Raw genomic sequence first — 23,319 nt, forward strand, 5'->3', positions numbered from 1 at the left:
GTAGTTATTTGAGTTTCTGACCCCTCCTTATTTGGGATAAAAGAGAAGACAGCAAAGAACAGAGTCTTAGGAAACATCAAGGGCTGAGTAAAATACAGTAAACCCAGAAAGGAGCAGCTAGAGAACAAACAAGTTAAAAGAAAATGGTTTTCTAGTAGCTCAGGGAGGAAAGTACTTAAGGTGGTCACTTGTGTCAATAGATAAGGATGGAGAATTGTTTAGTTGGAGGGCATTGGTGACTCCAGAACTAAGAGCTTCAGTGGACTGAAACTTGATAGGCATACCAGAAAGAGAAATGGTGGGTGCAGTTGGCCAGGGGCACAGGGAAGGCATGAGGAAGTATGCTGTCTGTAGAGAATTGTGAAACAGCAATAAAACTGACTAAAGCCTGTCTACTGTTTAGTATCATTATGCCATGCTCCAGCAATTCCAAACACAGTTAAGGTTAAAATTTTTCTGTCCTCTGTTACCACTCTTAAAGACTCTTAAAGACAGGAATAGAGTTTGACAATTAGAAGAGGGCATGGGGTCAAGGGAGGATGAATTTATAAGACTAGGGAGTTTTGTGAATGCTTATATAATGAAATACCAGCCCAGAGGAAGTGATCCAGTTGAGTAGAGGTTATAAACATGAAGCCAATCTGAGGGCATACCCATTTCTCAAAATACAGGAATGATTTAGCCTTGAAAAAAAAGTAGGACCTCTAATTTTTAGGGGAAGAATCCTTCATCCTTAACTCAGAACTGTTTATTTATGGCAAAGTTATAGATCTATTTCATTTTTTAAATTCACTCACAAAATTTTGGTTATATTATTATATTAATAAGTTGTTTTCATTATATCCACTTAGGAATGATATTTCAAAAATAATACTAATATTCTAGATGGGACAACTACTAACTTATTTCAAGGATTTTATATATTTAATATAATATATATTTGGAATAATAATTTTAAATGTATAATATACATTTAATATAATGATTTTAAATGTATTGTGTTAATAGATATATTCTAATTTCTGACATTAAATTAATATATTTTGCATTTACACTTATTTCATACAGGTAACAAATATTGGGTATTCAAGGACACAACTCTTCAACCTGGTTACCCTCATGACTTGGTAACCCTTGGAAGTGGAATTCCCCCTCATGGTATTGATTCAGCCATTTGGTGGGAGGACGTTGGGAAAACCTATTTCTTCAAGGGAGACAGGTCAGTATACACTTATCATGAGAAAAACAGTTAATTGACTAGTTTTTAGAAAGCCAGCATTTCTAGACTATCAGAGGCATGAGCTGTTGATGAAGAATTTTGGTGGATTTAACACAGGAGTTGATGCAATTAAAAATTTTTTAATATTTCAAATAATATTTAAGATAAATCTTTCTCTGAATATTCAGCTAATATGACTTTCTTATGAATGTGTATACCTAGCATATGTTTTTTTTCATTTCCCCATAATTGCAACATGCTCAAAATACGGTGTAGGCAGTGTATATATGTATCCTTACAATGCCTTTTTTGGGGAATTTTACTGATTTTGTTTAGAAAAAAATACTTTTTAGCACAGGATTTTTGTGTTTTCATACTCAAAGTTAAATTTTTATACTTTGTATACAATAAATTGTGAAGACTTCCAAAGAATTTCAGTTTAGTCATAGATTCTATTTCTTAAGAAGCCATTTATTTAGATACCATAGTCAAACTATTACTAGGCTAAATACTTTTAGCTTGAAGTATAATATTTTTCCCAGGTATTTTATTTTTATTTTCCTCTTTTTTTTCCTTTTATGATATTACTAATGGAGTTCACAAAATGAAAGTTGTAGGCATAAAACTTACAATAGGACCAAGCGCATTGGTTCATGCCTGTAATCCCAGCACTTTGTGAGGCCAAGGTGTGTGGATCACTTAAGGTCAGGAGTTCGAGACCAGCCTGGCCAACATGGAGAAACCCCATCTCTACTAAAAATACAAAACTTAGCCGGGCGTGGTGGCACACACCTGTAATTTCAGCTACTTGGGAGGCTGAGGCATGAGAATCACTTGAACTAGGGAGGCAAAGGCTGCAGTGAGCCAAAATTGTATCACTGTATTCCAATCTGGCCAACAGAGTGAGACCCTGTCTTAAAAACAAAAACAAAACAAAAAACCTTACAGTAGCTATTAGGCAGATATAACCACATCCTTGCCTAATTGTTAACAGATATTACAAATTAAGTTGAAGCCTATGTTTTTTATTAATTTAAATAAATGTTAAATAGAAAAATATCAAAAATCAAATTTTAATTACACTATCACTAGCTAGCTCACAATGAGAACTTCATAAGTAGTCTTTATTGGTTTGTAGGACTTCAGTCTGCCATTGTTCTACCATTTATGCATACATTTTAAAAAACATACACACATATAAAATACAGTCTTCAATGTCCAACATGCCAATATCGAGTTTGCCATATTATCTTAGCATAAATTAACCCTACGCAATGTCTCCAAATCTAAGAGAAAAGTAAGTAAGGTTATAAACCTTGTTTATTTGGAAATTTACAATTTTTATTAGCAAATACTTTCAAACATTGAGCTTTATGTGTGAACAAAAGATCCTATAATTGGCTTCCATGAATAAGAATGTACACTTTTAAATTTATTCTTTGACTAACTTTATATGCAATATTCCTATATTTTCCATAGCAAAATGCTCATAGATTTTAATTAATTATAATAAAGCTAGGCTGTGCTAAAATATTTCTTACTAAATCACAAATTAAAAAGATATATCAAACAAAAATTTGATTAAAGGAGAAGATGCTACTTACCCCACAAAAAGAATAATAAAGAATAATGACTCTCAACAGGATATCAATGTAATAGAGAATGAAAGGGGAAGAACTTTATTGCCACTGCATAGTGACCACTAATAAAAATAAATCTACAAACTTATAACATATTCTTTAAAATGGTATAACCCTTAAGGTTGTTGAATTTATCAGCTGATTTTAAATGTACCCATGCAAGACTCAGTACTACACAGAGTTGCACATTTTTAATTTTTCTCAAAAAAGGGCAGAAATTAAAGGCTGAGAAGAAGAAGTTAGCTTATAGGGGACAGAAAATGGAAGCTTAGTTTTACATAACAGTTTTAATTAGCTTCATAGATGATAATAAAAATGGCCATTTCATTATCAGATAGCTCTTTTTCCCACAAAAGTAGGGATTACATTTAAAATGTTTCCATTCTCTAAATTTAGTACTTATTGGAACATTTGTTCAAAGAGTAAACATGAAGTACCTCAAATTTGTGAAATCAGTGGAGATTAGATGCCAAAAGCATAAAAGAAAAAAGACTATAGCAAATGGGAAAAGGGTTTTTAGTTAGTTTACTCCCTGCTTGAAAAGCTGCATGACAAATACGGCAAATGTGTAGAAATGCCTTTATTACTTTTAAGTTCTATATAAACGACTATGGTTTTGTATGTTTTAAAAAATTGAAAGCAGGATTTCAACTAATTTGCATGTGTGTGATCTTATGTAAGATGTCACAAGTTATAGATGTTTTATAAACAGATTACTCTATAGTCGTATAATTACATATTTCCAGAGTCAACAGCATTTATCAATAAATTTATTCTAGATTTAAAAGTAGATGAAAAGACATTAAACTCTCTAACTGAAGCTCAGAAACAACAATTTAGTTGTCACTTTTATATGAAAATTTATTTTTCATTATTTCTCCCCTCTTTACCCACTACCATTTTTCTGCTTACAAAAAAGCAAAAAGTTATGTTAACAGTTTTCTATTTCTCTAATACTAAGAGCAAAAAGGATTTTTGTATCTAGAACCGTTATAAAAGATTCAGGTCCTTAAAGAGATCAGGCAAATAACGGCTGTAATTCAGGTGAGTAATGGCTGTACCTGTGTAAAGCAGTACATGTAAGGCAATAGCGAATGACGAGTACTCCTGTGAGCCAGAAAGTGATCAAAATCCAGATCACTTCAAATAATCTACTAGGCAAACAAAGCACATCTTTAAATTAGATGCTGTCATACATCAGCCCTGAATGTTGTTCACTTCCTATCAAAATGTAGATACCCTCAATTGCAGCCCAAGGGTCCCCTTCCATCTCCACTAAACTGCCTGTTACAGTATGAACATGAGGCAGCCCATTCTATCCTCAGTAGCTCTAATGCCTGCTTCCTTAAGATTTCTGCACCTGTCCTACCCTAGCACTCATTTAATTGATTCAAAAATGCATTTTGGAACACAAAGTATGTGACATGTACTAGGTAATGAAGATGGAGTAGTAGAAAGAAAGACCACAGAGCTCCTGCTTTCATGACACTTAGACTGTGTTGGAGGAGACAAATAAAAAACAGTAAACAAATAAATGACCCTGATAATTTTCACAGTGAGAAATGCTACAAAGAACTAAAACAAGGTGTTGCCACGAGAGAGACTCCTGGTGGTAAGGATAGGTTGGGACTTAGTGTTGACCTGGGAGAAGGCCTCACTTGTGAAGGGGAAACCTGAGTGGAGACTTAGCCATAGAAGCTATTCAGGACAATTTGTTGCAGGTGGATAATATAGTCATGCAAAGGCAATAATTTAGGAAAGAAGTTGGATTGTTTAAAAACAGTGTTGCCTAGAGCATAGTGGTTAAAGTGGTAGGAGATGTCAAACTGGTCAATAGGGACCAGATTACACAGGGCCCCATAGCCCATGGCAAAGAGTTTGATTATTCTAAGTACAAGGAAGAGGCATTGGATGGTTTTCAACAGGAAAGTGACATGATCTTATATGTATTCACGAAGATTGTGCTGTCTTCTGTGTGAAAAATGAGCTGCAAGAGTAGAGGGTAACTGGGAGACTGTTGAATGACTGCAGGAAGACATGATGGTAGTGGTGGAGAAGCAGCAAAGTGGGTGGGTGCAGGATAATTTTGAGTGTGATAACAAGTTGTCCTCGAGGCTTGGATTTTAGGGGAGGAACAAATAAATCAGGACAACTACTAGCCTTTTCACTCAAGTAATTAAGTAGACAGTACCTTATCTGGAGATTTAAAAACAGCAACAACTACAACAAAAAAAAAAAAAACAGAGAAAGGAATATTAAGGGAAAGGGATTAAGAAATTGAAATGCCCATGCTTAACTGAGGTGCCTATTTATACACCAAGTGAAGAAGTCAAGTAGGTTGTTGGATAATTGAGTTTTCATCTTAATGGAAAATTTAGTTGGAGACACAGATTTCAGAGTTATCGACATATAAATGGTATTGAAAGCAGGAGCCCAGTTGAAATCTTCTAAGTATAGAGATAGCTAAAGAGAGTAGATGAAATGATGGTTCTTTAAATAAATCTGTAAATTCAGATTAAAATATCTAGTGTTGTACTATTTTACATACAGCATGGAACTCAGTCCCTCAGATTCCTACTTGCCCTTTTGTTAATACACCATGCTCTGGTACTTGGATATGTTTTGATCTTCATAACATTTAGCTTAAAATGCTATGTTTCTAAGTCATCTCTCAACATCTCACAATCATATCTAAGGCTCTATTGCCATATTTCATAAGAAGCGTAGTTGTTGAGAATTTTAAGGTATTTTCAAATAAAAATAACAAAATGTAGACCTACTTTGTTTTCTTTATTATCATCCCTAATAATGAAATAGAAAAATACGTTTATTTCCTCCAGATTAAGTGGTATGTTTATAAAGTAATTTCTTAATGTATATGTTTTTGAGTCATTCAAAAATACAGCAAAAACTGATAGATTGATATTGTCTATTCTTTTGCATTTTTAAGGCCGATCCTGAGGAATGGGATTTTGAGGCCTTGATTAAGAATGCAAATCTCAAAGAATCATCTGGCTAAAGTCAAAATTCTACGGTAGAGATAACTGATGAATCAGAAGAAAGAGCTATGATGTTCATTTATAATAGCTTTTATCACTTACTGACCCTCCTACACAAAATGTCAATGTTTTCCATGAAAATATCTATATTTTAAAGCCCCAAAATGGTTTATTTACATAGTGTTCTGATCTGAATATGCTAATTTACTTCTCGTTGAATCTATAAGCTTATTTTTCAGGGAGAAAAATTCAGTGGAATGAGCTTTGTTCGTGTTGTCATATGCTCAAATATGTTGGAAATTAAAATACAAAGCAATATTTATGAATAAGCTTCAGCACCTTTTATAAGACAGTGCTAACTATAGATAATTCTAATTGCATTCCAGTTTACTGGTTGTATATCAAAGCTGACACAAAGCAGACAACCTTTGGGCTCAAGCCTATGTTGAGTTTTTCTAAAATTGTAAAATGATTCCAAATTATTGTTTTGCATTATCTGCTAGGAGAGGGAAATGCTTTTATATTGACAAATTCATACCAGAATTACTTTCCTACAAAAGAGTGTAGTAAAATTGACATTCCATTAACATTTCCTTGAAATGAGATCTCTCTGAATCCTGTGAGTCTGGCATATAATATAGGTGCTTAGAAAAGCATCAGTGAGTGAAGTAATTTGTGAATGAACAGACTAAGGGAGAAAGGAAAGTTATACCCAAACAGTGAACACAAGTTATTTGAATGTCAGCATTGAGAGAGAAGAAAACACAGGCAGACACTAGCAGTAACATTTGAATTTCAATTCTACCACTTCAGACACAGTCAGGCTGACTAAGTCAATTGTCTTTGAATAATATGATGCCCAATGCTCTGTTATTGCTTGAATTGAGTGACTATTCATACTAAATCTATCGTTAGGACATTATTATAGAGAACACTGTAATATGTGATATAAAAGACTGTTAAGGAGTTTAAGCAAAACAAGATAATATATGTACATAAATTTACTTTATAACTATAAAACACTACCTAAAGTGTAGGTATTATTACATCAAAAGCATAACTACTTCTCAGAAAACTAATCTGGTTGCTAGGTATGTATTATTATTACTTAAATCACATGCAGGATGTGATACCATCATCCTCAGGATTTTAAGTTATTCCTAATTTTATTTTTATTACTATTATTATTATTATTACTTGAGAGATCTTTAAATTAGGAGCAAATCTCAACTGTATTAACCATTCATCACAGAATGTCCTGTGTTACAAGAATATTCAAAAATTATGTTTATTTAAATATTTTAATTTAAAAGTAAACATTTCCATGCACAAAATGTAAAAGAAAATATATTTTAGAATTGGTGGCATGCTACACTAATGATTCCACTTCACTGTCCTCTTCAGAAAGATGCAGTCCAGGCACCATTCTTTCAGCTCAGTGCATCTCCAAGAAGCTATTCCTGATCTGTCCATCAGATCTGTTCTCATCTTTCATGTGATGAGAACCTGTGACAAATACCTCTGACAGTTTCCCTTTTGGTATAAACTCTTCTTTTGGGTACTTCTTAGAACAATTCCTGAAATAATCTTTTTCCCATCTATGTCAACATTGAAGATTGAGGAAATGCATCTTCAATGGATGGAGGAATTCCAGATGTTACTCAAGTGATGTTTCTAGGAATTTGTAGCAAAACCTTCTACACATGACCCCAGAGCTCTGTAGGTAAAGACTCCTTTATAGGCCTGGCAGAGGAATATCCAAACTATAACATATTTATTTTTTTCAAATTTCAGAAAAAATGGCTACGTCAAAGATAATTTTTAAAAAATGTATCATTTCCCAAATATGTGTTGGTGAAACACTAGCTTTAGTATATCATCAAAGATGTGTAGTGGGTGAAAAAGCATTGACAAATAAAATTGGAAAACATATTTGGTGGCATCAAATGAATTTGGAAACTGCCTTCATGGTGAAAATAGCAGATACTTTTGAAATCAGACAAACATGGTTATACTTCTACTTATCATTCAATGTCCCCCAAGAATTCTCCTCTCTCAAATGGGGACAGTGATGACTATCTCATGGGTTTGTTGTGATTAAATAAAATAATGCATAGAGCAATAGGGCTGCCCAAAATAGATGATATCACTGTGAACTCCCAATGATTTTACCCTATTTTGTCAATCTTTGTGACCATTCAAAATATAAACTCATTTTAGTCTTAAAATATATGGACAATAATGAATGATCCAAAGTAGGGATGGTCACAATTTGTTCCTTGGAAGTCTAGGATTCTGTGAAAGTGGCTCAAGGACTACTCTGTGAAGGGATAAGAGTCTCTTGGTGAGCTCTGCTTTTACTTGTATTAATGTCTATACACTGAGTACTCCAATCAAGACCTGCCCTAACGTCTATACTCACATTCCCAATTTCCTCATCAGCAGCTCCACTTTGAAGTTTGAATTTAATGTAGCTAACACAAGATTCATGATTTCTCAATCTGTCTCAACTTACCTTCTCTTATTTCATTATCTTACTAAATGACAGCATTATTCTTCCAGATAATCAGACTCACAACTCTTGAGTCATACTCAGCTTCCTTCTCTTTCACATCCCACATCTAATCCATGAGTAAGTCCTCTGGCTCTTCTTTAAAATATATCCCAAATCCCTTGATTTATCATCAGGGCTATAGTTGTTGACTTCCTAGTCCGAGGATTATTGCAGTGACATCCCAACTGGCATTCCAGCTTCTGCCTTATCTCCTTCAAGCTATTTTACTCATAGCAACCAGTGTAGTCTTTTCAACAATTAGCCATAAGTTTAAGCTCCTCTGTTCAAAATATATATTGGCTTCCCATCTCTCTTAGAGGAAAGCCAAAAGCTCACTATAGTGTAAAGGCTTATCTAATTTTAAGTTCTGGTTCTCACTCTCACCTTGTCTCCCCAATACTAACTCAATTCCAGTCACCCCAGCCTCTTGTAGACTCAGGTACTCCAAGCACATGCCTGCCACAGGAATTTTTAATTCCTAGCTCCTCTGCCTGGAATGTTCTTCTCCCAAAGACTGCATGTATTGCTCCTCACTTTTCTCTGCTCAGATGTCGGCTTATCAGAGAGGACCTCTCCGTCCACCAATTTAACATGGCTTTTGATATTCCTAGATAACTTTATCTGCTTTGCTTTTTTCATAGCGGTTATCACCTCCTATCATAGTAGGCATTTATTGATAAATTGGTTTATTTCCCATATCCTTACATATCCTATAATGGTGAGATAAGTGAGAGCCACAGCATATCTGTGTTGTGCAACGTTGAATCTCTGGCCCCACCATAATGCCAGAAACATAATATATATTCACTAAATATGTACTGAATGAATAAATAAATCAAGATTCTGCTTAAAATTATTTTTAAAAATGTTCTGCTTCCTAAGAAAGTTTTTTTAAAAACTCATGAAAACCTCATATATATATACATATATATATATATATATATATGCAGGTTGATGATGTCCATATGAATTATAAATATACTCAGCTAGCACTTTTTATTCATTTTAGCAGACTGAATAAAAACTTATTTTTAACACGGGCAGGATATGAACAATAAGATGTCCATTTTTAATATATGCAGGAGAAGAAACAGAATAAATGTCTTATGCTCATTGTATTTCAGTGACTTAAATCAGAGCTTGCCAGTTGGAGTTCTGTAAATCATTAATAGGTGCACAAGTAACTAAGTGAAGCACACAGCAAAGGTCTAATAAATGTTAGTTATTATTGTTTGTATGCATAACCTTTCCCTATATGTTATTGTTGGTGGTGGTGTTGTTTTTATCCTTTGTAGATATTGGAGATACAGTGAAGAAATGAAAACAATGGACCCTGGCTATCCCAAGCCAATCACAGTCTGGAAAGGAATCCCTGAGTCTCCTCAGGGAGCATTTGTACACAAAGAAAATGGTATGCAACATGTGCTTTCTACATTTCATAAGTTTGCTGTCTTAGTAACACATTAGGCTTTTTCACTCTGCTAAATTAAACCATTGGAAAGTGCTATACTAGAGCTATGTAATACTATGTTTCCATTTATATTAACTTTCTTTCCTAGATTTACATGTAATATTATGCTGTAGACATTTTTTAACGTCAACTTATTTTAGTTTGTAAAAAGTCATTAGAAAAAAATACAGATAATAGTTTAATATGGAAGTTATGTATACCTTTGAAGTGACCTATATTTCTATTATAATTCCTGTAAAGATTATAATAAAAATACATGGGACAGAACTGGTCACAAGGAAAATATAGGTGCCAGTTGAGGTGTTATATCTGGTAATAATGCATATTGAGGATTATAATTTTTATGTATTTTTTGACTTAGAGTGTCAGCAATCAAGGAAGATTCCAACTCTATGTAGTGAGAATAGAGTGGATGTATAATGGCATAACAGCAAGAAACAAATCTGAGAGCTGCCTCCTTTACTTGCTACTCAGGATTTCAGATTCTGCTATATCCCGAGTGGAAAGTTAGCCAAACCATGGATAATCCATACTCCCCTGTCTTTTGGCAGATATGAAATGTGAACATACCTCTTGTCATCCAGGGATTACTAAATAGGAATAAATCATAATAATTTGAAATTGACTTTAAGTGCAGTATTTCTGAACAAAGGAAAGGAAAATGACATTCTGAAATAGAGAAAAAATTACCTCATCATCAATAGGAACCATAAGAAAATAGTGTATTATGTATGTCCTCAATAACAAGAGTCTGTGACATATTTTCAATATAAGCAAAAATAGGCATCTTTTGTAAGAACAAAACTAAGTGCATCTATGGGCAGGGAAGAAAAAGCAAGGTTAATGAAAGAATCAGGGGAAAATAAAAAAATCATACTACATTACCACTGAAAACTGTGATTGACCATAGGCATATTGGAAGATTAAGAGAACTCTACACTGACAGTGGCACGGGGCTTACACCTGTAATCCCAACACTCTGGGAGGCTGATGTGGGCAGATCCCCTGAGGTCAGGAGTTTGAGATCAGCCTGACCAAAATGGTGACACCCCGGTCTCTACTAAAAACATATAAATTAGCCAGGCATGGTGATGTGCACCTGTAGTCCCAGCTACTCAGGAGCCTGATGCAGGAGAATTGCCTGAACCCGGGAGAAGGAGGTTGCATTAAGCTGACTGAGATCAAGCCACTGCACACCAGTCTAGGCAAGAGCCAGACTTTGTCTCTAAATAAATGAATAAAAGAAAGAGAGAGAGTGAGAGAGAGAGAGAGGGAGAGAGAGAGGGAGGGAGGGAGGGAGGGAGGGAGGGAGGGAGGAAGGGAGGGAAAACTCTATACTAGCATAAACTTGAACGAACTGAGAACCAGGATAAATGCATACCAATAAAAAAATTGAAGTGCATGTACTTTTTTTTGAGCATTGCTGTATATGTAAAGATGTACTACTATATTCTGTGTGATAGTGTCCCACAAGTGGAACACTGTAGGCAGAGGCAAAGTCAAAAAGAACCTTGAAGTCCTTATCAGAGTACTTGCTGAGAAAAATAATTTTTGTGTATTCTATTGGCTCAGAAAATTAAAAGACCAAGTTAAGGTATGATTTGTATGTGACAAAAGAAGAAATCCATAGGACAGTGAGACTAAGATTAAAACATAACTTTCTGAGATAAAAGGGAAAGCAATAAGAGAATGAAGGAAGTCACAATAAAGTCACACTGAAGGCAGTAAAATCATATTAATAATGTGCCTTAAAACTTAAGAAACTACACAGATAAAAAGGACAAAGAAATGAAAAAGTGTGAAAGATGATCACATGAAAGACAGAAAACTGACATCATTCCTAAAAATTATAGCTGTCACCAAGGAGGAAACTTGAACAATGATATAAAAAGTATTTTTAAAGAATTAAATAATAAAGGGGGGAGCTTTTTTGAAAGTAAACCAAAGTGGCTTGTTACACTAGAAATTGGATAAAACCAATTTCTTGCTAACATGTACAGTGGTCTTACCACTGCTGTACACTACATTTTGTTAAAGAGTTATCACAGACTATAAAAATATATACTCTGTAAGTTTGACTCTAACAAATATTTCCACAAGATTCAGTTTATTTTTTCATATGTATTAAATAGCAACTTCTTACTAGTAAACACCTAATGGTCAAAAATAGAACACAGAGGTACTGCTCTAAAGGGACATCTGCTAAGCTGTATAATAGTACCAGCTGTGGCGAATTTTGTCTCATTACATTTTTAGGATGAAACAATAGAAAAGTCCAGTAAGGTTCAGTCAAGCATAAAGGATCATGAAATAAAATATAGTCTCATTAATTTATTTTCCAGAATTTCTCAATGAAAATATAGGTAAGAATTCACCAGAAGTTGTTCTTCATAAGCATGTATACAAAAACATATGTCAAAGCTGCTTTTAAAAGGAAAAAAATATAAATACCTAAACATTGATTCAACCACCGACCTTTCATAAATGAAAAATCCTAAATTATTGAACAAGATGAATTTTGCAGAATCAAGGTTTGACATATTTCTATTACCAAGATTTTAGGCTACTTCTTTTCAAATGTTTATACTATCTATCTCCTAGTAACTAGACACTTTTTTTTTTTTTTGAGACAGGGTCTCATCTTACTATGATGCCCGGGTTAGTCTCCTGAACTCCAGGGCTCAAGCAATCCTCCTGCCTCAGCCTCCCAAAATGCTGGGATTACAGGCATAAGCCTCCACATCAGGCCTAGACTTCTCATTTGTAACAAGTATATTCAATAACTACAATTCTACTTCTATATGTGGAGTGTGTTACTGTAAAATTTGGCCTGCAGAACCGCTTAGTATGTAAATAGAAACTTCTTAACTTTTGTGTAATGCCCAGTAGCTCTATAGTAATTGGCTTTAGCTAAAAATTGAAGATGAGGACACTTCCAGCTGTTGGTTTCGAGTTTATAATTATAAGAAGTACATTCACCCATTTTGTAGGTCTAATTCTAGATCAATGTCATTATTCAATTATGATCATCTAAAGTACTGTTATTTGGCAGGCACTTAAGTTTTCTTCATCCAAGCTTGTTGAGTAATTATATTGAATTTTATTAACGTGATCAAATACCAACTCCGGACTGAAAAACTTGAATCTACATACACCTGTTTTCACTTGGCAAGTTGCTCCCATTGCAAAACTGTCCTTTGAAACTAAAAGCAGCAGTAGGTTTTTATGGCATTCAACAGAATGATTTCCAAGTGAAGTGACCAAAGTAATCATCTGTCCTATCTGAAATTTCTTGAGAGATTTCAGAGTTCTTCATTCAAGAATGATACCTATCACACCCTTGGATGTTTAAAAGACAGGAGCCTTCTAAAGTACCCAATCTTAGAAAATTAAGTGTCCAGGCTCTAGATCTAGATCAAGATTTAAAACTTGTGTTCACCAGAATATGAGCATGTTATTTTGTCTCTGATCCTCAATATCTTGGGCTAAAAAGAATGGATAATAAATTCTACCTGATGGACTACTTGTGAGGATTAAAAGAGAGGCCATATACTAAACTTTAACACAATGCTTCTTCCATAATAAGTCCTCAATCATACAGGAAAAAAATCACCTTGATTAATGACTGTAAACTATGAATTACGCCCTCTATCAAAAATAGATAACTCCCAAAATATAGTTTTAAGTAATTATAGCATTAAAACATTTCTTCTTGATTTTTTGATTTTTATCTCAAAGGACAAATTAAGTCTAAGTACTATAGTCACACAGAAACTTGACATGAATGAACTGTGAACAGAAAGAAAAAAACTGGATATGTGCCCAACAAAAACATAAAATTTGGACAATAGTTCTAAGAAAAATGTCTATAGTTGTAGTTCAATCATCGGGAGCTTACAAAGTCTATTGTATGCATTCATAATGTTTTAGAAAATAAATTGTATGTATTGCTGAGTTACTTGAGCCTCCCACATCCCACCTCCTCCCCATGAAATATAAGGTACTAGGAAGTATTAAAAATAGAATTGTAGATTTATGTTCAACTTTATTCTTAAAATAATGAATAATGGCTTTTGGGGTTCTATAAAATATAGCTAGGTGACACAAATATTAAATAAAGTTAAATAAAGAGGACAAAAGGAGAAGGAACAAAATGTTTATGACTTAGAGCCAGAAATGAGGTTAGAGTACGAAATACTATGAATCCTCTTTACTTGTTAAGATTCCTTGCAGACAAATGAAAGCCTCTCCAGTTTTATGATTTAATTTTATTGTGATTTCTCATCAAAATTACAAAAGGAAGCCTGTTGTTTAGAAGGAGTACAGATTCCTGATACTAAGATGATTAGAAATTTCACTTGAGGTGTTTCATAGAGAAGCCTCTTTATCATATATTGAACAATGTTCCCAGTAACAGCCCGAGGGTAAACAGGGTTTCAATTTATAAGGCTGTTTCAGCATCTTTCCATATAGGTTGATATTATCACACTAATGTGTAATTTTGTAACAGCAGTCCTATAAGCCAGCAAAAAGATAAGGTTCTCTTTTCTAGCTTGGAATACTAGTAGATTGCCTAGCATGGTCTTTGAGCAGTCCTCTGTAAATAATATTTCTCTGTCTGGGCTGAGTTTTCCATAGGCATTAGAGGGCGTCATTCCTGGAGCACAGCAGCCACAGCCATCTTAACAGACAGCTGAACCAAAAATAGTGCTTTCTTCCTATAAAAAGTGAATGTCCTTAAAACACATCTTTTAAGACATAGCCTATTTTAATAACATTTCTCTACAAATACACTTTCACAAATAAGTGGTACCTGTGTATGTGTATGTTTTTCCCCCTAGGCTTTACATATTTCTACAAAGGAAAGGAGTATTGGAAATTCAACAATCAGATACTCAAGGTAGAACCTGGATATCCAAGATCCATCCTCAAGGATTTTATGGGCTGTGATGGACCAACAGACAGAGTTAAAGAAGGACACAGCCCACCAGATGATGTAGACATTGTCATCAAACTGGACAACACAGCCAGCACTGTGAAAGCCATAGCTATTGTCATTCCCTGCATCTTGGCCTTATGCCTCCTTGTATTGGTTTACACTGTGTTCCAGTTCAAGAGGAAAGGAACACCCCGCCACATACTGTACTGTAAACGCTCTATGCAAGAGTGGGTGTGATGTAGGGTTTTTTCTTCTTTCTTTCTTTTCCAGGAGTTTGTGGTAACTTGAGATTCAAGACAAGAGCTGTTATGCTGTTTCCTAGCTAGGAGCAGGCTTGTGGCAGCCTGATTCGGGGCTGACCTTTCAAACCCAGAGGGTTGCTGGTCCTGCACATGAGTGGAAATACACTCATGGGGAAGCTTCCATGATGCACAGTATCTGCTGTTCTTCAGTCCTTTGTCTTTCTTTGTCATTCAGTTCTAGGCCTTTCCTCTGCACGCTCAATGCCCAGTAAAATTTCAGGATTAACTAAAGAAGAGGAAAAAAAGAAGAAAAGATTCTTCTTAAAAATTTCTAATATTATTTTTCCTTCTGAAGTCTGAGCCCATTTCTGGGGGGACTATAAAAAAGCAAATCAAAAAACCCACGATTTTTTTTTTTTTTTGCTTTAAAACAAAGGGAAAAAAGAGTTTAAACAAAAACCCCACAATTGAACTTCCAGGAAAGTGTGAAGACCCAAAACAGCTTTGTCTCCAAAGAAGATAGCTCTCTGACTGCTTTGGATAGTCTCCTACGCACCATTTTGTCAGGTGGGAGATTTGGAATACATATGCAGGACGTTAGACTGTTGGGACAGCCATTTTCCAACAACCAAGGGGCCAAAATATCTGCAATATAGTAACAGCCTTAATAATACATCCATTTTTCGTTTTATACAGCTGTTCTCAGCTATGTCCTCAATGTTTCATCACATTTATATCCATAACTATTTTCAAACATGACCTTTTAATTGTTTTTGAAGTATTTCTAAACCTCTTCTTTCCACCTTATGCCTCCATCATTGTGATAATCTTCCCAAATTGTATTAGGCCATTGCCCCAGGCCTTCCATGGGTCTGTCAGGAATATTCATGACAAAGCAGATCAAGAAGCAGTATGTCTCTGAAGTGGATTACTGTGACAGTTACTTTACAAGGATTTGTGACACTAGTAATATACCTGTGTGACCCTTTGAGAACTATCAGACCAGCTTTCAGAGTCTTAGGATTGTTGGTCTCGTGAACTGATAAATTATAGAACTGGGCAATGGTAAAAACAGTCACAGGTTCAAGAAGTTCAGGTTTTTAAAACAGATATCCTATAATGTCATGTAATTTTTAAATGATTTACACAACTACATAAATGCATTTATAACAAACAGAAATGATGCTACTTGCCAAATTTTTTCTGGCAAATAAAAAAGGTATTTTATTAAGAATCTCATAAGACTGAAATTTTATTTGAAAAACTGGTAACAGCCTAACTCTTCTTCTTCTTTTTTTTTTTTTTTCTTTTTTTAGGCATACTGAATTTCTGTTTTAAAATCCATTGCATGAAAATTCAATTTGCCTTGGTATATGCAGTTAGCATTGCCATTTTAAAAATGAATTAAAATGATGACTCTGAAGTTGCATGAATATCTTCCAGTGCATTACCTATTGCATGTCCACCATAGTTCTCAAAGGGTTAGTGTGGCTTCTGGCATTTAGCCATCCATTTGATCACTGACAGAGCCAAGAGACCACCAAAGCATTTCATTGTTGAGTGTAATTTGTCCTAACAGCAGTATTGTCATTTTCATGTGACCTGCAGAGCAGGTTTGTATCAATATTTTTTTCCTAGAGAAAAGTCAGCAACTGACAGACCTCTTTATTGATTTTTAGGAGCTGCTTCTTGCAGTGAAAGGCTTTACAGCCACTGGGCTGTGAACTTTATTAGAGATGGTCAGAATGAATGCACCCCATGAGTCAGACATTGGCTTTGTGTGAAAGCCAGCTTTGAGGGGATTAGCTTTTGAAACAATGAACAGCTTGCCTTGAACTTGATTATTGATCTATTGACTGTCATTAACAACAACTTAAACATTGTCTTCTGTGAAAATTTTCCTTGAAGAGTCCTGTTCTTTGTCTTTGCCCTTTGACCTTTAACTTGCAAACTGGCACAAACTGAAGGAAATCTGGTGTTGCTTCTCCATTGGATTAGTTGTTCTATAAAACCTAGTAAGCATGAGCTGTTTCCTTAGAGTGAAGAGAGTGTTGTTGGCAGATCTGCAGATGGACACTTTGCTCTTTACATGCACACTCTGAAAATGCCCTATAGGTAGAAGTGAATTTTAATTTTATTTTAATATAATTTCAAGTCTAAATTCATCATTTTAGTACAAATTACAAAAACTATAGAGAAAAAAAAAAAAACCTCAAATACTTGAATGGCCAGTGTGGCTTTTATATAAAGCAGGAATTTTATACTAGTAAAAATTTCTTACTCATTTGCTAATATAACACATTTCCAGATGATTTTTAATGAGTGTAGGTATACATTCTTATTTGGAAATGGATAGTTTGGCTGCCTTGAATTTATATTTATACTCAACATAGCATGAAAAGTAGAATGCCTTTTGGTTAAACTACATGTTTATGATTTGGTTGGGGAAAATATTTTATAATTGTGGGTGGCATGCTGCAAAGCCTTGCAGATTGTTATTTCTTACAACCTGAGCATATATACTGTGAGGCTAAGAAAACAGAACAGCAGGAAAAGAATGGCTTTACAGTGAAATATTATACAATGTAGACGATATTTTAAGATGATATTGGAGATTAAGTACGCAAGGGCCAAGAAAGCAAGAAAAGAAAACCAGAGTCAGCCCTGTAACTTTACTTCAGTGCTTCCATTCTAGATGATGCTGATATTATAAAGAGTTAGTCACTGCTGCTAAACATGGAGGACTATATACATAAGCTCGTTTATACAGTGTTTGCTTGTGGGAGGGTTTAATCCTTTTAGGGCCTTGATGTCAAGAAAAAAAATAACTGGAAACTATATTTTGCTAAATATAGAAATGAGGAACTATGTCATTTTGGGACATGTGCAAATCATTGAGAAACTCCATCAACCTGCATTGAAAATTGATTTTTTCCCTCTAAAATGAGAAAGAAACTGAATAAGCAATCTATTGCCTCTTCACTCATTCATCACAATATCCTGATTCGTCATAAGATTATAAGCATATAAGGGCTAGAAAATAATCATAGCATTAAGAAGGAAGGAGTCTATCATTATGTTTGAATTCTGGCAAATGTCATAAATAAGGGTTGGGTAATATTTACTTGAATATGATACAAGATTTACATGATAAGCAAAGGCATATATGGCTGCTTTTTTGACTAAAACATTTCAGTTATCAGGCTGTATTATTATAAGAGATAAGAAAACAATAAGTATAATGTAATCACCAACACTGGGATTCCATTTGTTTATTGTACTGCAGGTACTTTGTGGGTATGGTTCCTGACTCCTCTTCCACTTGAGGTTTGGGGGAAAAAGTCTCAATCCAAATGGAACAGTGAAAAGAAAAGTAACTGATCTAGCACATAAGAATAGTGATTCAAAAACCAATGTGAAATAAATTTCCATAGGTCAATAATACAAGATGTCAGTTCAGTATTCGTAGAGATATGCAAGGCATCAAATATTTTTATCACACCATTACTAATAACATGAAAAGCTCAGACATAGGATTTCCCAAATTGAAATGAAAACACATTCATGCTTGCAAAAATAATTCTCCTTCTGCTTCATTTCTCATTACTTTATCTAATGTAAACACAAATGTAAAGGTAATGTTCTTATAAAATGACCATATAGTTAAGAATTTTAGTAAAATATTGTTGCTCTGCATATTATTAAACACAATGAAGTATTAAAATAGCTGATCAGTTTGAATTTTCTGCAAAACAGTAATTCCACCTCAGAATTGTAGATAAGGTTGTGAATTTATTGACTCATTTCAGAACAGTGTCTGTTGACATGGCAGTCAGACCAGGTGAATACAGACACTTTCTGATTGCAAAGGTTATAGAGATAAATTAGACAGCATTATGTGTTACTAGCAAAGACAACTTCTGTTATAAATCAGAGGGCAAGGCTTTTCTGAATCAGATGTAATAAATTACTAAGTAATGATTACCAAAAAATAATTACTAAGTAATGAAGGATATAGACCGGCTTACTGAAATAAGTAAGTGTTATATTTAATAGATTACCTATAATCTTTTTTTGTTAACATATAATTTGGCCATTTCATATACTATATGCCTATTTTCATTACTTCTCTGTGGGTGATTAAAAAACGCAATGTGGTGGATAAGAACATCATCTAAAATTCACTGCTAGTTCCAGTGCATAGATGATGGTATATATACTGGATGATAGAAGTAGTAATATTTGCAAGTTCTACATATTATGGTGATATCTCTGGTGTGGTACAAAAGCACGCCCACACTTCATGAATCTTACAGTGGAATAAATAGTGTGTCAATATTAACTAAACTCAAAGTGCTATCTGAAGAGGAATGGATATTATAATCAAATAGACTGAGTTAAACTGAGTCACAAAAAATATACATATTTTAAGTTTTTGGAATTATTTCCAGAAACTAATAAAGAGAATTATTTAGTGGTAGTGCCAAGTCTGTGAGATTGTAGCATATACTGAAACAATTTTCTGGATGGTGGTAAGGTCTTTTTTAGCAAACACAGTAAAGAGCTTATTTCATTTCTGATGCTTTCAAGGGCATATTCCAAAGTATCACAGATGTCAAATAGAATATGCTATCTAAACCAAAAATGTAAATTTCTGATGACCTATTACAGCAATCTCAGCCAATATGTAATATCACAAAATGTGTCAAGTCAATCATATTAGAGGATCTACTCATTCAGATGGATTTCATGCACCATCATGATGTTGATATATTGTGACCACAGGAAATAGATGCCAGAATGTATGTAGCTAAGTTACAGGTTCCACTCTACCTGGGAGGGAATCATAATTACATCAGGAAATGTTTAACAGTTATGTCTTAAAAATTAGAATTTTATGTAATAAAGAAAGCAACCAGGAATAGTACCACACCATAAATATGAAAACTAATTATTAATAAATATAATAGAAATGGAGGAGGGGGGAAATGAGTCTTTTGTTAAATATAAAGACAATCTATAGCACTCCTTCATAATACAACTGGAAATTTTACTTTAGCAAGCATAAAATACTGGAGAAAAAATGCAATTTCAAGCTCTTCACACTACCGATGATTATGTGATATATCATTGTATATATTTAGCCAGTGGTCATTAGATGTTACCATGCTTAAACACATCTGATACTCATGCATTGCCTTACAGGCTAAAAATCTAAGAGGTAGGTATTCAGTAACCTCAGTTGGAAAGACATATAATGTTAGAATCCCCTGAAACAAGCCATTTCCCTGAGATAGAAATTTACCTCAATAATCATGTAACCTAAAACACTTGGCATAGTAGCGAAGAAGTTGCCTTAGTGTTCTAGTCTCATCTAATTGTGACCTGAAATCATTTTCCATTTTTTTCATTGGTGTGATTTTGACACAATTCTGAAATATTTCAGGTAAGATTAATAACATCCAATTACAAATATGTTTCAATATTTTATACATATGTCTACTTTGAAAGTTCAACCAATAGTATAGAAAACTTAAGAATGAACACTGATTAGACATAGTCACAGAAATTAAATGAAAAATGATGTTGTAAAACTCCTGTCAAATTTCTAGTAGAATACAGAAGTACGTAGCAGTCTTCAATTTTAGACACAATTATGAGCTTATACCTGAACGTGACATGCATCATTTGTTAGAACAATACTAATTCTTTATACTACAGTAAGGATACAAGATCACAGAAGCTTCGAGTTGTAACAAAGACTTCACAGGCATTCATAACTAATGCTTTCTAAGGAAAATGAGGGCATAACCCAGAACTCGTGGTCAGTGCATCGTGAGTATAAAAGTTATGTATGAAAGGCATTTATTTATAGAGATTTCTGAGGATTCTATGCCTTTTCAACTTAAATATCAGTGTGTCTTAGAATTTATTTTATATATCATTGGACTAGGGGTAATATTCAAATGTGCACTCAACATGTCCTCACATTAAAAGGCACATTGAATAGTATAGGAAAATACATCATAAACTAGAATGTTGTGCAGATTCATATAACTTTGCCATGTGCTCTGCTATGGAGCTGGATGTATATGCCCTTAAGAAGGGATAATAAATCAATTAAATATAAATATGAAAATGTACTTATGTTGGGTAGCTTAGCTTCATAGCAAAATGTCATTAACCTTTATTTCACAGAGAAAAACTGAAAGAAAAGAATGGCGAACAAGAATACAATGATAAACTTGGCTTATAGAGGTGTTTCTTGTGAATTTTTTCCACTTGTTTTGATCCATGAAAAAATACAGACATTTCTGTAGTATTTCGTCTGTGGGTAGGTTGGATCCCAGGTAGAATACTTTTTGACACAGGCCTTTTTATACATACTTTATATGTGATAAAGCTTTGATGAGATGTGACTGCATGGTAGGATGCATTTTCCTAGGATAGGATATGGTGCTGCTTGTACTTGCCACCTTTTATATGAATGTATGTCGCTACATTGGACTGTCTTGCCAAGATATGGATGAATAAAGCCTGGTGTGAGCTGTCTATTTGAAACATCACTAGGATGCATGTTTCATTTGCTGTTACGTAATGCCAATTTGAACCTGTTTCCTCTCTATATATTGACAACCCATTTGTTAAGATAAAATATACTTTGCTTGAATGAACGATTTTGGTAGTAACGTGAGAGTTATCCTTAAATCAGTGTTATAATTTTTGCTATTACTGAAATACCATCACAGAGGCCACTTGGCTGTCTTCTCACAGCTCTTTAGTATACACCATTGCCTGAGCAAAATGAGGTTTTTAGGTATTTTTGGCATTTACTTCTTTTATAGCTGATGTGGAATCAACTATTCCTTTATATGTTCATAAGTACAAAATTTCACTATCTTAATTACTTCCAAACAAACATAATTTCCAAGCAAGTGTGTGTGTGCCTGGTTTTTCTGCTCCTCCAATTCTGATATCATTATTTGTTTGCCTTCTGTTTGTCACCCAAAAATACAGATATTTGGGAAAGATACATCTTATTGAGTTGTTTTATGCAGTCTCTGTCTATATTTGCATTTCCTTCTATTCCTACCTTGTCTTTTGTCTTTTTAAACACAGGTTTGATTTTCCTTTCACTTTGTGAAAACCAGAATTGAGCAGCATTGTACATCAGAGATGGTACCCAGGAAATGTCTTTGTTCCTCGGTATTTTTCTTCAAAAATTCCATGCAAAGACAATCCTAGTAAAGTTCACGTACGTCCCAATCTCTCTCATTGGCTTCTAACTTTTTATAGAGCTATTTCCCTGAGAAAAGAGAAATGCTGAGTATAATGGCTATTATCTGTTGACAAGATAGCTAAATAAATTTGCTTTTGGAGAATGTAATTTAAATAATTATACAGGAACGTAAATCTCTCAGTAGAGTGTTCTGTTTAAGGTACATCATGGGTACATAAATGCCTAAAACCTTCATCCTTTGGTCTATTTCTCTTTATGTGTAAAGTTGCATATATATTAGAAAGAGAGATAGAAGAATTCGGGGTGTTATAGAGGCAGCTTTTTGCTGCTTTGGTTTTGACTGTATCAGCATTTCTGTTGTGGACCTCTATTTTAAGGGGTTTTAGAGACTCAGCCATAAAAATTTGTGTTAGGCTTAAAAGCCTTGAAATTTTTTTTAGATATCTAATTTTAAACAAATATATCTTGTTTTTATATTATAGGAGGGAAATAAACGAAGTTTACTAGTTCAATTTTGCGCTAACGTACTTTTAATAAACTTAACTTTTTAAAGAAAAACAGAAAATCAAATTAGTTCATAGTTGGTTGATGGTTTTATAAAGAATCAATTATTGACCTTGAGAAAATTGCCTGCTTCATCAGTATAGTAACCTGTCTTTAAGTTGTTTTAAAACTTGTATACCTATATTAACATTATCTTGATTCCAGTGGTGGATCAATGTGATAATGCAGATTTATGACATCCATATAAGCTATCTGGTAATATAGATTTGGAAATATATAGTATATATGAGATATATATATATATTTATTTATTTACTAGATAGATTAAGGAGAAAATGCTCCCACAAACTTAGTTTGTCAAATACCGTATATTTAAAAAATTGCACAGACATTTATCATTCAGAGTCAGAATGAGATGCAAGTAATTGCAAAGGGAAGTTGTCTCTTGGGTAAACAACATGCATTGTATAGGTTCTTATGAAAATAATTTTTCCTTTCTATATTGTGGCTA

General features: G+C 34.0%; 1 protein-coding gene across 1 annotated transcript in view; it reads left to right on the plus strand.

Moving 5' to 3' along the window:
• MMP16 (matrix metallopeptidase 16) overlaps positions 1-19,100 on the plus strand; it is a 275,667-nt gene extending 256,567 nt beyond the window's left edge. The window contains exons 8-10 of the mRNA XM_017507692.2: positions 1,069-1,219; positions 9,708-9,823; positions 14,725-19,100. Of these exons, the coding sequence (XP_017363181.1) occupies positions 1,069-1,219; positions 9,708-9,823; positions 14,725-15,059 (602 nt within the window). The 3' untranslated portion in view covers positions 15,060-19,100. The remainder of the gene's footprint in view (positions 1-1,068; positions 1,220-9,707; positions 9,824-14,724) is intronic.
• Positions 19,101-23,319: the final 4,219 nt, after the last annotated feature.

The sequence above is a fragment of the Cebus imitator genome, unplaced genomic scaffold, assembly GCF_001604975.1.
Source record: "Cebus imitator isolate Cc_AM_T3 unplaced genomic scaffold, Cebus_imitator-1.0 Scaffold383, whole genome shotgun sequence".
Lineage (NCBI taxonomy): Eukaryota > Metazoa > Chordata > Mammalia > Primates > Cebidae > Cebus > Cebus imitator.